Source organism: Clupea harengus, chromosome 4 (assembly GCF_900700415.2).
Source record: "Clupea harengus chromosome 4, Ch_v2.0.2, whole genome shotgun sequence".
Taxonomy (NCBI): domain Eukaryota; kingdom Metazoa; phylum Chordata; class Actinopteri; order Clupeiformes; family Clupeidae; genus Clupea; species Clupea harengus.
In genome coordinates, this window is record NC_045155.1 from 4,008,384 (window position 1) to 4,025,092 (window position 16,709).

Consider the following 16,709-nt stretch of genomic DNA (forward strand, 5'->3'; position numbering starts at 1 on the left):
CTTGATTGTACCTATCTATTCGTAAATACAAATATGTTTATGTTAAAACAAGTTCAAGTTTAAGTGAAAACAAAAACTGTAATGTTACAAAATAGCACACACAATTTATTTAGCCCATCTGATATTATCTGCATAACAACCTAATCATTTCCAACAGCTAAAACCTACATAAAGTTTAGCGTCATTCACCAATACCATAAAGTAAAAGGGACATGTCAGGATTGTCTATCATAAAATAAAAAAAATTAAATTACACATAGTTCCAGAAATCAACGTGTTTTATGAGTAGTCAATCTCTACCGTTCTGCTGCAGCATCACCTCTAGTGTGCATGATAAAGTGCCTGCCTCTCAGGTGTTCAGCTGAGACTCTGTTTTGGCCATCTTGCTGGCCATTTTACTTTGTCTTGTGTTTTGCTCTCCATGTACCATGTGTTTCTGTTTACATTTTTACATGTGCTTCTGTTGTTCCATGTGTCCTTGTCTCCACCCCTCAGCTGTCACATGTCACTTCACACAGACAGACAAGTGGTAGTGGTTCAGGAGGTAGAGTGTTGAAGTATTGAAGTGTCCTTAGGGAAGACACTGAACCCCCAACCGCTCCTGACTACAGGTTGTCCATTGGTCGGTGATTAGGTAGATAAGTAGAAAAGTTCATTGTTAGTTTCCCTCCATTCAGCTGTTTCCCACTGTGTTTCTTGTTGTGTGTAATTGGTCTGTGTATTTATACTCTTCTGTCAGGTTTACGCTCACTTTCACCTGGTCATCTTTTTGTTCTCACATTTGCTACCCAGATTTTGGCTGCTTGATTTTGCCAGCTAGCCAACAGTTTGCTAGCTCCTTACCAGACCCAGCTTCTGTGTGTGCTAGCCTTCCACCAGATCCAGTCCCTGTGTCAGCTAGCCACTGTATTGCTAGCTCCCTGCCTGATTTTGTTACGGAGCAATCAGCCTCCAGCCAGCACCCCAGGTGGTTAGGCTGGGCCTGCTTAGCCTCCAGCTAGCTCCTCATAGTGCTAGCATCCAGCCTGGCGGCTCCCAGGCAGTCTCCAAGACTGATGGCGACCAGCCAAACACCCCTCAGTCCTGCTGATCTCCAGCCTTGCAAACCTCCATCCCTCATCCAGTCGGCTAACACTAGACCTTTCAGCATCCTGCCTGACTCTGTCCCCATGGATCCCCAGGAGTCACCATCCCTCCATCAGACCATCCCCCAGAAAAAAAGCGTGGCTCCTGATGACTTTGAGTCTCTCAGCTGTACAGTGACTCGACCCCTCAGCAGCCCTGCGCCATGGAGGTCCCTCAGCCCTGCGCCTTGTTGGTCCCTGTGGAGTTGCTTCCTGAGTCTGCTCCCGCACCGGAGTCTTTCCCTGAGTCGTCTGATGCCTCAGCTGCTCCTGAGCCTGCCCCTGCACCCAAGCCTGCTGCTGGCTCCTGCTCCCAAGTTGACAGTTGGATCATTTTTATAAATTGGCGAACATGGATTGACTAATAAGTATGAAAAGCCTCACTCAAAATGGCTGACAAACAATACCAAACAGTTGACTGCTAAGAGGGAGATATCCAGGGTGGAGACAAGGAAATGGGAGTGGTGCCAAAAACACACACGCACACAGACAGACAGAGAGAGAAGTTGGGAGTAAAAGTTAGAGAATGGGGTTAGTTCTGATTGGCCTTGGAGAACAGCCAAACACAAGAGAGTGGGAGGAACTACGTTTCTTTAAAAAGTCTAATCAAACATTCATACAATGAGATCAAGCTAATCGATGGACCATCTCCTATTGTGGCTTAATGACTACAATAAACCTCAGATCTACACATGTGGCCTTTTGACTCTTGGTTGTGGAGAGTGACTGGTTTTCGCCACGACATTGACTCACATCATGCCTGCTGCTGAGCTGGCGCTTGAGTCGGCCGACACCCAGTCTGTTCCTGAATGTGTTCCTGAGGCTGCCCCCAAGCCTTGAGTCTGAGCCTGTTCTGGTCCAAGCCGGTTGAGTGCGTGTCTGAACCAGTCCCTGTCCCTGAGTCCATTCCTGTTCCCGAGTCTGTCCTGGGTACTGTCCCTGTCTTTGTGTCCATTTCTGTTCCCTTCTCTGCGCCGGTCACTGGGTCTGAGTCTCTATTTCTGTGTCTGAGCCTGGGTATGTTTCTCTTCCCGAGCATGTTCCTGTGTCTGAGTCTGTTCACGCCCAGCCTGTCTGTCCTGCCAATGGGACGTTCTCCGGTGCAGCCCTGCCTGCCTGTTCTGCCTCCGAGCTGTCCGCCCAGGGGCTCCGACTCCGGTCATCTGGACTGTGGTTTCTGCTCTGCTCGTGGAGTATGTGTTTCCAACATAACAAGCAGACAGGAGAGAAATGTAATCCATTAATGTTACTTCCAAGCCTTTGTAACCCAAGACTAATTCACATTGGTCCTCTATTTAAAATGGCACAGAGAAGTATTGATACAACCACAACCTGCCCATTTAGCAGCAGCAGAACATTTGCTTCGGACATGAGGCGCTTCAGCCACCAGGGGTGTGGGATTCATATTCTCAGCCTTGAAATTTAAGTTTGTCTGTCAAGACAATACAAATACAAATCCTCATGTAAAAAGGCCTGCTAGAAAGAACATGTGCTGTGGTGCATGCTCACGTCTGTGCATGAGCATACAACATTTTCTGAGACTTTTTCTATTTTCTTACACATAATAGGGATGTGCTTACCAAGCAATTTCCACGCATTTCAAAAGGAAGAGGGTGGATGGTATCCTCTTCAGGAATCTAGTATACATCCAATTAGCTCCTGCACAGAGACACATGATTGTTTCCAAGGTACCTAAATACAGTACAAAGTCTATGCTGAATGTGCTGGTATATAATGGGTCGATTCACACAACATGTCCTACTTCACCAACTTGGGTGTTGACCTTTTGTTATTCTTAGCCATAAATTGGGGGTTACGTCGAAGTTTATTCCCATTGTGTTTTCAAATTCCAAATTAGGCTCTGGCCCAGATCTAACGGATCTGCTGACCAGTGCCCAGGGGGTGGACAAAATATTGGAAACACCCCTGAAAAGTAGCTTTAAGTACCTAAACCACAATTAAGGATAGACATGTAATTCTTGCTCATCTAAATCTTAATTGCAGCACCATTCCTACTTCTTTGTAAGAAATGTGGCATACCTTTCACACTGTGTGTGTGTGTGTGTGTGTGTGTGTGTGTATGTGTGTGTGTGTGTGTGTATGTGTGTCTGTGTGAGAGAGAGAGAGACAACCTGAAACCTAGCCTCTATGTGGAGTCACACACACACAAATGACACACACATCCACACAAAAGAGCAATTGTATAGGCAACAGAAAGTTTTGTTTAACCTTAATATGAGAATCTATTTTAGGGTGAGCTTTAAGGCTCAGTGGAGAGACCACATCCTCCTCCTGTTATCATGTGAGTCACCTCTGAACAAGCCTCAGAGAATCTAGAAATAGAGATCTGTTTGTATCAAAGCCATAATGGAGAAAAAGCTTATTCATTCATTAAAAAAAACATTGGCATGTGTCTGGAAGCTTATGTGACGTTATTAGAGACACATATGACCATATTTTAGTAGGCTGTTTGTGAAACCACTGTTTGACAGTTTCATATCCCCAAGAGGTTATACCATATGAAAGGCTAGGCTAATTGCTTTTGATTTCATCACTGATAGGTGTAGCCTACTAGAACATTATCTTGGAGCATGTTCTAACTTACCAATAAGATGAATCACTGATATCAAATATCTTACAAGAAAGTATTTTACTGTTCCATAATGGTAAAGTCACCAGTTTGGTATCTATCAAAACCATAGACCATATTGCACAACACAGCCTGCTTCATGCAGTCCAATCAGCAATTATCTGTTGATTCATTGAGCTTACAAAAACTTTGTCATTGTCCTACAAGAGTGAAACAATATCTTCTTCCTTTTGCTAGAGTGTGATAAGTGTAATCTATCAGCAATTACATTTTCTTTAAAAATCCTCTCAATCAAGTTCATGGTCACAATGCACACTGACTGAGACACTTATGGTAAGTTTACATTATGAATGTATGAAGTGTATGCGGTTTCCGCCTACATAACATCACATGACACGTGTGGGGTTTCTCCACCTGTCCATCTGTAGCCTACCACGTGATGAAGAACCAGGTGAGCCAGTACGAAGGGGACATTCTTATGAGAACCGAGCTGTCATATTGTGTGAAGGCAATTGTTTCCTTTCTGGTAGAAAAGAGGTCTGTTGTGATTAGTCTACTGACTGGTGTGTTAAATATAAAGCTGACACTGTTTAGGACAGTTTTCGGTTTTTTTTTTGTAAGTCCCCGCCCTTTACTTGTCAGGGACTAAAACGAGCGACGGGGGATCAAATAAAGGAAAAAGTATTTCAACTTTTCAAGCCAGTTCTGTGATGGCGTCCCTTGGTAACGCTGGTGGCACGTCGAATCCAATGGTCATGCTGGCCCCAAAAACCAAGACGAAAAAGAAACACTTTGTGCAGCAGAAGGTGAAAGTATTTCGAGCAAGCGACCCAGTTCTCAGCGTCTTCATGTGGGGAGTAAACCACTCGGTACGTTCTTGGTAGAACTTGCTTAGCTTTCAAGCTAGCTAACTTCGTTACCCTGTCTTTTTCTGAGCTAGCTAGCTAACAGTCGTGGCTAGCTAAATGTTATTTATTTTCGCAAACAAGTTGTACAGTCTGGCATTGACTGAAGGCGCGTCTAGAGACGCGCGATAAAATCTTGAAATAGCTACCATCTTTGTTATCCAGCTAGCCTTCAAGCTAACGTGAGACTGTATAAGTTTTAACAAGCTAACCTTCTGGTTGAATCTGCACAAATTGAACAACTGGTGCATTGTGAACTCACTGCACATGTTGCATGACTGGCCGCCCAGCAAGATTAAGTTTAACAATCAATATGCCGTAAATCGCAAGCATGATTTTAGTGTAACATTGCCTAACTGCCTGCATGTCAAGAGATGGTAATGTTAATGTTGGAATGTTGACCTCTCCAGTCAGGCCTTGTAATCTTCCGGTGAGGAAAGGTCTCGCCATCTGTTCAAGTCGTGTCTCTTTGTGTCTTAACCATACTCCAATGAACCCACAGTATTTAACTTTGAGGAATGAAGGTTGACATGAAAGTTCGTTTGAGCCTACTTAACCACTGACTTCCTAAATATACAAACGAGTTGGAGAGGAATGTGTGTATGAATTGTAAAATGATACACATATGAACTGTCAGCCTTCTTCCCTTTTGTATGGTTCAAAAGTCATGCAATCAGGTGCTTCTCTTCCCTCTTTCAGATTAATGATTTAAATCTGGTACCGATTCCTGTCATGCTGTTACCTGATGACTTCAAAGCCAACACAAAGATCAAAGTCAACAATCATCTTTTCAACAAGTAATGAAACCATTGATTGAAAATGTGTGTCAAGAAAGCAGTAGGCATCAGAAGTACAGGGAAGGGGTAAATGTATGGATCTGTATTAGAAAAAACCAACAGTATCTGAATGACTGGTGTATTACTGTTTTAGCTCAAACTTGTTCCTTTCATCTTTCATCACAGTCGGTTCTTAAATATATTTTGAAGTATGTTGTAATTTTAAAGATTATATTTGATATTTCACAAAACTAGGCTTAACAAGAAGCCCTTCTGGTCCTTTCCAGAATCCTTTGGTTTGCAATGTCACTTGAGAACGAGAAAGAGATGTGTGAAATTCCTGTGGTGGATGACAACTCTTTAAGAAAGGGATGGGTTTAAAGAAAGTGACGGTTGCCATCTGAATGTTCTTTTGTTTGGGGTTTTTTCAGCATGTGTGATGTTACAAAAAAGTTGTATATATGTATTTTGAACTCAGAGAAAATCTCCCAGGACATTTCAAGTTTAAGGAATACTGTCCCCAGGTGTTCCGCAACCTCCGAGAGCGTTTTGGAATTGAGGATCTGGATTATCAGGTTTGTTGGGCTGCATGGTCTATATACACTCATCAGTCTATATATTTGCAAAGGAGACTGTCAAAAATGTAGACGGAACAAGCTGCCTTTTGCAAAACGTGTCTGAAAAGATTTTGAAATGTCACCACCATACCAGTGCCTATTTTAATTCTGTCTGCTCCTAATGTTTGCCCTTCATTCCCTTCCTGCAGGTCTCTCTTGCGCGTAGCCCACCTGTGCGTGGAGGGGAGGGCCAAGGAGAAGGTCTGCTCCTGACCTCATATGACCGCACATTGGTGGTCAAGCAAATCTCCAGCGAGGACGTTGCTGACATGCACAATGTCCTCTCAGAATACCACCAGGTATTTCCATGCTTGCTCCAAAAAGGCAACCATTTTGCCCAGTGCATATTTTCTCATGCGGTTAATGCTGTGAGGCTTCTGTGTGTGGGGTTAATCTTTAAGTAAAATGGATTAAGCATAATGGCTGTGATTTCAATTCATACAGAGGGGTTTTTTTGTGTGATTAATTTCTGTATTTGTCAAAATAGTGTGAAGATTCCTCACCGCTGATTGTTACTGCGTGTTAGTTAGCCTAGTTCTTCATCAATGTTTACTGCTCGAGTCTCGAGTCTGGAGTTTAGGTCTCGGTGAGCTCAGTGAGGCATGCAGTGAAGCCCTGAACGAAGGCCTCAGTATGACCGTGGATGGATGAGCAGGAGTGTTCTTCTGAAGGCCTCTGAACAGTCCCTGCAGTCATCCAGAACAGATATATGTGTGTTTGTTTAGCCTTTAGGAGTCAGGTCCAGTCTGTTTATAGAGCAGCCCTGGCAGTGAGAAAGGTGTTTGTGTGTGTGTGTGTGTGTGAGAGAGAGAGAGAGAGAGAGAGGGGGGGGGGGGGGGGCTGGGCTGTCAGGTTTACATTGTAGCTGAACAAGCAGATTGTTATCTAGGCCAGGCTCCTGATTGTGCTATACATTTACATTTTGCCACATGTCCAGAGGCCTTCGCTTAGTATGCATTTGGTCCACTGCTCAGTCATTTATTTTCATTTGCAAGGCATCAGAAACCATGGCCAATTACAGCTCGCACCCCATATGCATTCGTTACTTCATTGTTCCTATTATATTTTATATGGTGTATATTACATTGAAATTTTCTTTTCATTTATTTTTTGAAAGAATTATAGGTACTTTTAACCAAACCTATTACGTTCAGTTTGCTGTAAAGCTACTGATTGAATAACCGACCTCCATTGCAGTCTGCTGCCATTCCTGGGCAAAGTAGGACAAGAGAATGTGTGCAGGGATATTTAGCAGTCCCAGGGATGGTCTTAGCCTAGATCTTATAATTGAGAAAGAATAGTAACTTAGTGTGTTACTAGATACAACATCAAATTGCACAGTAGCACTCTGTGATGTGTTTTTTCCATAAAGAATTTGAACTTGCTTTGAATAAATGTAATCCATCTTGCTGGATGTGTGCCTAGATTGTAATTACTTTAATTTAGGCCAGTCTGCTAAAAAAAAGGCAGCATTTATTCAGTCAGTACGTTCATACTTTCAGATTGCATATTTAGTGGTAATGGCACCTTTCCGACTTGATCTTTAATCTGAACTCTTTGTTGCAGCACATCGTCAAATGCCATGGCAGCACCCTTCTTCCCCAGTTCCTGGGCATGTACCGCGTGAGCGTGGAAAGTGAGGACTCCTACCTGATAGTCATGAGAAACATGTTCAGCCACAGACTAATAGTGCACCAGAAGTATGACTTGAAAGTAAGTTACAAGTACTGTTTTATAGGGGTGGGAATCTCTTGGCACCTCACGATTCGATTCGATTCCGATTCAGAGGTCAACGATTCGATTCTAAACCGATTCTCGATTCTAAACCGATTCTCGATTCTAAACCGATTATCGATTATCAATTCTAAACCGATAAAACGATTATCGATGCATCTCAATTTTTAAAACATTTGAGTTTGCTATTTAGAGTCTCAAATCACTTCCTACTTTGTGTTTGATAAATCAACAGATCTATTTTTTTATTAGAGAAAAAGTTTTTCCTTGTCACAATTATGACTTTCTATGAACAATGCAATAATCGATGCAGCTTGCATTTCAACACAAAATGAATGTGTAAAAAAAAAAAAAAAAAAAAAATATTAATTTTTTTTTTTTTTTTTTTTTTTTTTTTTTTTAAATCGATTATGAACTTTTCTGAATCGAGACAGAATCGTTCTAAAGAGAATCGAGAGAAATCGAAAAATCGATTTTTTTCCCCCACCCCTACTGTTTTAGATCCGCAAGCGAGTACATAACTCGCACTTACAGTAGTTACATTCCTGCACTTTTTTAATTTCTCATGTAAGGTAGTATTTATTTTTGTTATACTAGGTCTCTGTTGCTCGTAGCTTGATTCTTCTCTCCTTTGTTTGTCCCTTTGGATAAAAGCGTCTGCTAAATGACTTAATGTGAAGAAGGTGACCACAGGTCACCAAAGATTGGAGAAAACTAGTATTGTGTGAAGAATAATAGTGACACTTTTTTTTTTTTTACAAACACCTGAAGACAGTGTTTAGTTGCACTGACAAGGTTTGACCACAAGAGGTCACATCATGATCAGTTAGTGCTGATTGTTCTCTGTGTCTTTTCTCTAATGTGGATGGAGTAAACCTGTAGGAGGAATATATAATTCAATACATGACTGATATTCACAGGGCTCTCTGGTATCCCGAGAAGCAAGCGATAAAGAGAAGGTAAAAAAAAACTGGTACTAACCTTTTCTATGAATCCGTTTTTATTACTGCTAATAAATTAATACATAAAGAACTACTGTTGTGTTGCCAAGTAATATGATGGCTCTTGTGTTGAATTTTAGGTGAAAGAGTTGCCCACTTACAAAGATGTCGACTTCAGAAACAACTTGCAGAAGGTCTACGTGACGGAGGAGGAAAAAGAAAAACTCATGGAGAAACTGAACAGAGATGTAGAGGTGAAGCATAACCACACATTTGATACCACTTACCTTTTTCAAATAAAGAGATATTTTAGACCCTTTCTATATTAGGCGTGTTAGTCTTTAGAACACCATTAAAATGAAGAACATACTGGTGAGGGAAGTGCCAAGCAGTCTTGTAGGGCAAAGGATATGCAGTGGATATGATGGGAGAATACTTTCACTTGTCTATCTTGTCAACTGGAGGTCAGAAAAAACAATCCCCAGTGGGATCCAAACAGCTGAGAACACTAGTGAAAAACACTTCTATTTTGCAACATTTTCATTATAAATTGTACTAGCTTTTATATTTACATTTAGTCATGTAGCAGACGCTTTTGTCCAAAGCGACGTACAAAGGAGAGAACAATCAAGCTGTGCGCAATAGAGACCTAGTGTAACAATGAATAGTATTTTACATAAGACATTTTAAAAAGTGCATGAATGTTACTACTGTAAGGGTGAGTTAAGCACTAGTTGGAAGAGATGGCATTAGGGGAAGGGAAGGGAGAGGAAGAGGAAGGGAGAGGAAGTGCTAGTTAGGAAAGGAGGTGCTCTCAAGCTTCACCATGTAAGGAGAAATATGTACAGTATATATTTCATAATACCAGTATTTGGTAATGCTTTAAGGACAGAGTGCACTCAAGCTCCGCAAGTTTGTGCAAATCCTGATGACCCATGGTACCGCTGCATGATTTGACAATGTTTCAAAGCGCTTTTTGTGATTTCACAGAATACTCGGTCTAGTCTTCAAGTGTCGCCATAAATGTCGAGGTCAAGGTCAGGTGACTGTGGAGGAAAGTCCATGACAGTCAGCACTCCTTGGTGGTCTTTGATCTTCAAGTGGTTCTTGCAAAAACGTTGAAGTGTGTTTGGGGTCACTATCCTGCTGCAGTATGAATCCCTTGTCCACAAAGGTGCAAAACGCAGGGTATAGCACGTCTCTGAAGAAAGAGCTCATGCTCCTCTTTAGCGGGCAGGTATACACGGATTCACGCAACGCAGACACGGACATTCGCATGGGTGTCTCCAGAGTAAACTTGTTTTTTCAGACCTTGTTTCCCTCCCTGAGAAGTGGACTAGAGACTGCTACTTCTCCTCTGAGAGCACTGCTAGACAGACTTCTTTTGACAGTACCGTTGCTGGTCGAAGTCTTTTGGAGTTCTTTATTTAGTAAACTATTTATCTGCTGATGGTGTGGTTTTTACCACAATGCAAATCATGTGTAGCCTTCAAGCCTGAAGAATATAAAATGCCAGGTTACAGGTTTCTACTAGATGCATCAAAAAACCTGTACACCTTATGATAAAATGGAATGGGTCCACCAATATCAGAATGATTGAAAGAGAAGATTATGGAAAAGCGAGGGGCAGCTGATCTAAGGAATACCACCTGCGCCATGAAACCTGGAGGTGGTGGTAGTAGTAGTAGTATGGGCTTTTATTACCGTATTTTCCGGACTATAAGCCGCTACTTTTTTCCCACGCTTTGAACCTCGCGGCTTAAACAACGATGCGGCTAATTTATGGATTATGATACCTGTGACTGTATACGGTGGCTTTGTGTTTACGGTGGCTTTGTGGAGCTAGGATGCTAGCATGGATGCAGCCGCATGGATGCTTAGCTCCACGCGATTTCTCAGTATCTCTCAATAACTTAACTAATGTCAAAATAACCACAGTCTACCAGCGTAGACAGAACACAACTCAAAACACTTTAGAAAATAAAATAAAAGTTTACAACAATACAAATCCAGTCTTCAAGTTCTTTAGCTCACTGGTTTCAAACTAGCGTCTGTCTTCAATCTAACGTTCTAGCTTCTGATTGACTCTTGCGACTGTGCGCTCTTAAAGCAACAGTGCACTTATCTAACTGGCAAAACTAACTATTGTATTAGTTTTGAGATTAATTTTAGCCTGTGTAAAGTTAATTTGTTTCAATGTTGCGGTAGGCACCTGCGGCTTATAGACATGTGCGGCTTATTTATGTTAAAAATAATTATTTTTAAAAAATTTAGTGCGTGAGGCTTATATTCAGGTGCGCTCAATAGTCCGGAAATTACGGTATATGGCAACGACAGTACGAGCATTCTGATTGGCTAATGGGTAGTCATGCCAGCCGTGTATTGACCTCCTCGCTGGTCTGCTGGTCTGCCGGTCTGATAAGTATTCTTATTGCCCTCCTCTGACGTCATCTTCAAAATGAGCGATAATGATAGACATCAAGAAAAAGAAAAAGCCAAAGGAAATTCAGAAGCAGCGAAAATGTGCCAAAGGAAAAAAAAAAAAGCCATGAGGAAAATCAGAAGCAGCGAAAATGTGTTATTGAAAGTGATGATGAAGACTAGACTACTATTGTTGAATCACTTGTGTTGTTACTTTACTGTAAATAGGGGTTATTCGCAACATTCTTCCTCTAGACTCTTCTTCTTAAAAAGCCATTTTAGCTGAACCGTTTTCTATTTATCATTGTAACTTGAAGTTAGCAAGTAATTGGTTGCTAGGCAACGCCTGAAACAAACTGCGCCGTGAGAAGACTTGAGCTGAACAAAATCACATGTTTTCTATTTACAATTACCATTTATTTTCATTTACAAAAAGAAAGGAGCTAAAAATGCCAAATAATAAACAACTTACTAACCTCGACCGTTCGGTCATGCAGGGAAATATCAGACTTCGGCTTTGCCGGTATGACCTCACTCTCGGTTAGTAAGTAGTTAGTATTAAAACCCATTTGTTTGGTGATGTACATTGTAGCAGGACACTGCATGCTGCTAAAGCAACCAAGCCATTGTTAAAGCCCCAAAAGTAGACTTACAAGCATTTGCTGGAGACTAGACTAAAGGCAAAAGAGATTCCTAGCATCTGAAGATTGCCGCTTTTCAGGTCTAGAGCATCACCAGTGAAGAACCCCCTTGCCTGGAGGTCTTGGGTTCCAGACATCAGACAGTTAATTAAATTGTATTGTAGTATTGCATATTGTAATATCAGAGATTATATTAATTCCTCAAAATATTATTTTATTCATTAATACTAAGGGCAAAGTTGAAACCTGGTTTATATTTTTGCATGGTTCAGCCAATTTATCTGACCCATAACAATTATGAAGAGTCAGCACTTGAAGGAAATACTGACGGTTTCATTTGGCATTCATTGTGATGGTGTAGGGAGGAAATATGAATCACTGTATGACTAAATACTTATTAGACAATAACAATTAGTAGTTGATGGTAGATGCATTAGAGATAGTTCTATACCAGAGTTTTAAAAAGGCACGCAAAACAAAAACTACACTTGAAATGTATTCTTCCTTCCCATATATGTGCTAGATGGTAGAATAGTATGTCATGAGTCTGTGTCTGTGCAATTTTTCCTGGATGATCCCATAAATGTTTTAAACTAGCCGTTTGACCCTATGTGTTACAGTTCCTGGTGAGGCTGAAGATCATGGACTATAGTCTGCTCCTAGGCATCCATGACGTGGCACGGGCCGAGCGGGACGAGGACGAAGCCGAGGAGCCTGGCTGTGAGGACGAGGCGGACCCTGACAACGGCCTGGCACCCGCACCACTGGTGGGCTCTTACGGGACCTCGCCTGAAGGCATTGCGGGCTGCATGAACTCCTTCAAGCCCCTTGGCCCAGGCGAGTTTGACCCCTACGTGGATGTGTATGCTGTCAAGAGCGCCTCCGGTAAGTGTGTGGAGTAAACAGTTTCTTTCTATTGCGTATAGCTCCCTATTGTATTGAGATGAGCGGATGCATAGAATGGGGTGACGGGAGCTATGAACCCTGAGGTTCAGTGGTTGTGCTAAGTGACATTTCCTCGTGGTTTCCAGGAGCACCACAGAAGGAGGTGTACTTCATGGGTTTAATCGACGTGTTGACGCAGTACGACACCAAGAAGAAAGCTGCCCATGCAGCGAAAACCGTTAAACATGGGGTGAGTCATTGGTTTATAGGAATTAAAAAAAAAAGTTAGTTGCTGGGAAGGTTGTACACATTCTGGTTCCTGCGCATTTTTTTTTTTTTTTTTATCCGTAGAATGCTTGTTGAAATGTTTTCTTACCTATTAAACTGGCTCAGCCTAGATTTATTGGATGTTTTTGAGGGGGACAAAGTTGAGTTGGAAAAACATAATTATTGTATGATCACATTGGTCAGACCCTTACTTTTATATATCTTTGTTTGACGTATCTGAGTATCTTACGTAATCCTCTTTTTCAGGCTGGTGCTGAGATATCTACTGTTCATCCAGAGCAGTATGCCAAGAGATTCCGTGACTTCATCGCTAACATTTTTGCATAGTGACACTGTTCAACACTGAGAACAATGTATGTGGTTGTCTTCAACACAGATATTTACTGGATGTACATTTACTTCACCAGAAAAAAAGAAAGGTAATTTCAAATTTGATTTAAAGAATTTGGTCATTTATACCCGCTTGTGCAATATGCGTGACTCTATGTCAGTGTCCGTGGTGCAGAATAAGAAGGTGATGTATCATTATCACATTCCCATGATGCATTTGGGCAAAGAGGGAGGATTTTGTAATGAAGGCCTGCAGTGACCTACCATCAGCCTCATATCAGAGCTTTATTAGTGTTCCCATGTAAAGTGAATGGGATGAAGACGTCGAGACCACAGTAGGGTAGGGTAGCATAAGTATTCAGTAGGTGCATTCATTGCACAGTGAAGGGCTTGTAGTGTAGTCTGAACTGTGTTATTCTGCGTAGTCTAGAGCAGCACTCGAATGTAATGAAACCTAAGCACTGAGCCTTAGGATTTGTGCATGAGTGCATCAGACACTGAGCATGGGTAATATTTTGGAATTGTCAAAATACAACTTCTGGATGCCTTTGGTGGTTTCTGAGAGTGGTTCCAGTCAGTATTCAACTGCTGCCGATCCTTTGGAGTTCTCGGACTCTGCCGTGATGCTAGTAGACAGGAGAACCATAGACCATTTTACACAAATGTGTGAGATCCTTTTTTTTTTTTTTTTTCCTCAAGTGCTGTCAAGGATCTAAGGTACAAAAGTAGATGAATACATAGCTTTGAAGAAACAATCTCTATCTTATGGATCAATTCTGGCATACAATTTGCCTTATTGCGTTTTATTTATTTTGTTACTGTGTTTGGACCAAATATTTTTTTTTCAGAACCTTTTTTCTGCATTATTTTTAATCGTCACTTTTTTTTAATGTAACTCATTCCTCTGAAACTCAACAGTGCCAGTCACATGAAATGCAGACAACTGCCATGGGATGCTTTGTGGGGTTCATTTTGAACTTCCCTCCTGTGGTAGTTGTCCACAGTTAGTGTATGCCAGGGGCAGGGGAAAAAAACAGATCTTTGAGAGATTTCCACCCGAGAGGCTGTTTGTTATAGGTTTACTGACCGAATTAGTTATATCAGGAGCACTTGTAGCATTTAAAACGATAATAAATGGTAATCAATTCCAGAGCACTTGTGCTGGACATATTCCAAGATATTTTGCTTCACAATGATTATGACGTTAAAATAGTATGCTCAACGTGTGTAGTTCAATTGAGCCAAACCTGAGAAAAACCATGTTAGTTTTCTGGTAGCTATCTAGCTATCTAGCTAGCTTTTAAAATTTCTATCACTTAGCAGTGATTGCATCATTTAGTGTTATTTATTAGAACCAAATTCCTTTCTACATTACTCTTGCGTGTCATTCATCATGGCATATGGGTTTTGTGGCGATTAAGTTGTTAGTCCCTATTAATGAGTTTATATTCATTGAAGTCATGGAGTCGTGATGACACACTTTAAAGGGATGTGATGGGTTGTCTGTTTGGAGGAAGTGTTTAAATATATTACGATGTTAAAATCTTACTATAATGTCACTCTCAGAAGATGTGTGCAACCAGGTATCCAAAAAAAGAAATGTATTTGTAAGTTTTTTTTTTTTTATTTATGAGGAAAGATATTGAAAAGTAAGCTCACCTGCTTCCCCATTACACTAAAGTAGCTTTAAGATGGTGCCTGTGATTCCTCTCTTTTAGTGAAGCTAAAGCAGTTTACTCACCAGTCAACACATTGAACCTGTTGATGATGTTAAGTCAATAAAACCTGTTTCAGTATTTCATTGTTTTTTTTTGTGTGATGTTCCTACAATACAATAGAATGGGTCATTGTCTTGTGCTTTTACGAGGTATCAAATCTCCATTGAGAGGCCCTTGTTCAGTTAGCATAGTAGGAATGTCACTATATGTTAATTCCTCTTTGCACAAACCTCAAACATAATAACCATGACTGAACAAATGTGTGAGTGTTGAGTGTGAGTGTTTACAGTTTGCCAAAAAGAAGCATTTGCTCCTATTTTAGTAGATTTGGTAATTGAAATAAAGGTGTTTGGTTCAGGTTGCTTAAGGGTTGCTGCAGTCAGAGCCTGCGGCAAACACATAGGGGGCCAGAACAGGATTCATTCCCCCTTACCAGAAGCCATAATTCTGCTGACCGTCTGCTTCCTGTTGCTCTTGTAAAAAGGGGTGACTTCTCTTAACTAAGGGAAACACGCAGGATGAGGAGAGACAAAGAAAAAGAGGATACAAGGAGAACCTCAGACCTCAGTAACTTCTGAAAGTGCTGACGAGCAACACACCAATTGTAAGGGGCTGGAACATGGCGTCCTGTCCTCACATTTATCTGCAGTCAATTTGAAACGTGGCCAACATAAATGATGTGTACGGCAAGGAGGACACAGTTACTGCGGTCCCACATGATGGCAGTGGTAGACACTGCAGAGGTTGCATATCTGGAAGCCACTTCAGGACACTGTTAAGTACAATGGGTAAAACAAAAAAGGGTAATATGGGTTTTCTCCCAAAGTGTGTTTACCCAAAGTTTGAGGTTGCATCTTAATTCTGTCAGAGGATTTTGAGTTGCAGATTAGGGTGTATTGTGAAGTGAGTCATACAAAATGTCACAAAGCAAAATTGCTCACACAACAAATTTTATATGAATCATATTACTCGGGAACCTTTTTAATAGCTAACTAACCTAATCAAAATTGCATTTACATTTCTTTGACTGACCATGCATGGCGTGACGACATACACCACACTTGTGGAGTTGTTATTGTCTTCTTTCTGACATACCCACTTGGCTGAGGTGAATGTCACTTGATTCCTAATTGTTCATGGAATTCCGTAAATCAGCCCTGGGCACTCATTATAACCTGGGCAGTACCTCGAACAAATAAAATGGGACAGGAGTTTGGGTTAAGAGGTTGCCTTCCTTCCTAGTCCACATATTCATCAGGCTTCCTAACTACCCCCACTGTGCCTGCTGTCCACTCTGGCACTATGACTTTTGGGGTATTTCCTGGTATTGTCCTGCGTGTGGGGGCTGTTTTTTTAGCATATCAGTACCAGACCACCTATATGTTTTTCCTAGAATGTGGGACTCTTGGAAAGACGCGACAAAATTCCATGGTAAGGTGCGCCTCTATAGTAGTTACACAAGGACTGATTCAGGGATTCTAGTACATCGGGGGGGGGGGGGTTGCTGTATTACATTTGATGTTATTGACTTACATGGACAATAACTACATTTTTAAGTTTATTTTATATGTATGTTTTATATATAACATTTTATTTAACAAATTGCAAGGAGAGATCTTCACTTTGATTTTTGCCCATAGTATGATCAGTAAATTCAGTCATTCTGATGTTGGTTACGCTATTCTCTAATAACATTAACATCTCGCCTTGTCTCCCACTGTTGAATCCTCACCAACATA

The 16,709-nt window shown here is 41.2% G+C and overlaps 1 protein-coding gene and 1 long non-coding RNA gene across 3 annotated transcripts; one reads left to right on the forward strand and one right to left on the reverse strand.

Moving 5' to 3' along the window:
• Positions 1-1,199: 1,199 nt before the first annotated feature.
• LOC116220277 lies at positions 1,200-4,195 on the reverse strand. The gene is made up of 3 exons (XR_004163538.1): positions 4,148-4,195; positions 2,705-2,783; positions 1,200-2,306 (listed from the first exon to the last, which is right to left on the reverse strand). It is a non-coding gene; the product is annotated as an uncharacterized LOC116220277 (long non-coding RNA).
• On the forward strand, positions 3,958-15,048 carry pip4k2ca (phosphatidylinositol-5-phosphate 4-kinase, type II, gamma a). 2 transcript variants are annotated; one of them, XM_031565831.2, is made up of 11 exons: positions 3,958-4,165; positions 4,357-4,583; positions 5,319-5,416; positions 5,874-5,970; positions 6,162-6,311; positions 7,579-7,725; positions 8,667-8,705; positions 8,828-8,941; positions 12,370-12,634; positions 12,781-12,884; positions 13,169-15,048. In XM_031565831.2, exons 1-11 carry the CDS (start codon positions 4,105-4,107, stop codon positions 13,247-13,249), a joined length of 1,383 nt encoding a protein of 460 aa, XP_031421691.1. In that variant the 5' UTR covers positions 3,958-4,104; the 3' UTR covers positions 13,250-15,048. The 2 variants fall into 2 exon arrangements, with proteins under 2 accessions (XP_031421691.1, XP_012697187.1); XM_012841733.3 differs by lacking the exon at positions 3,958-4,165 and adding an exon at positions 4,233-4,251.
• The last annotated feature ends 1,661 nt before the right edge of the window (positions 15,049-16,709 follow it).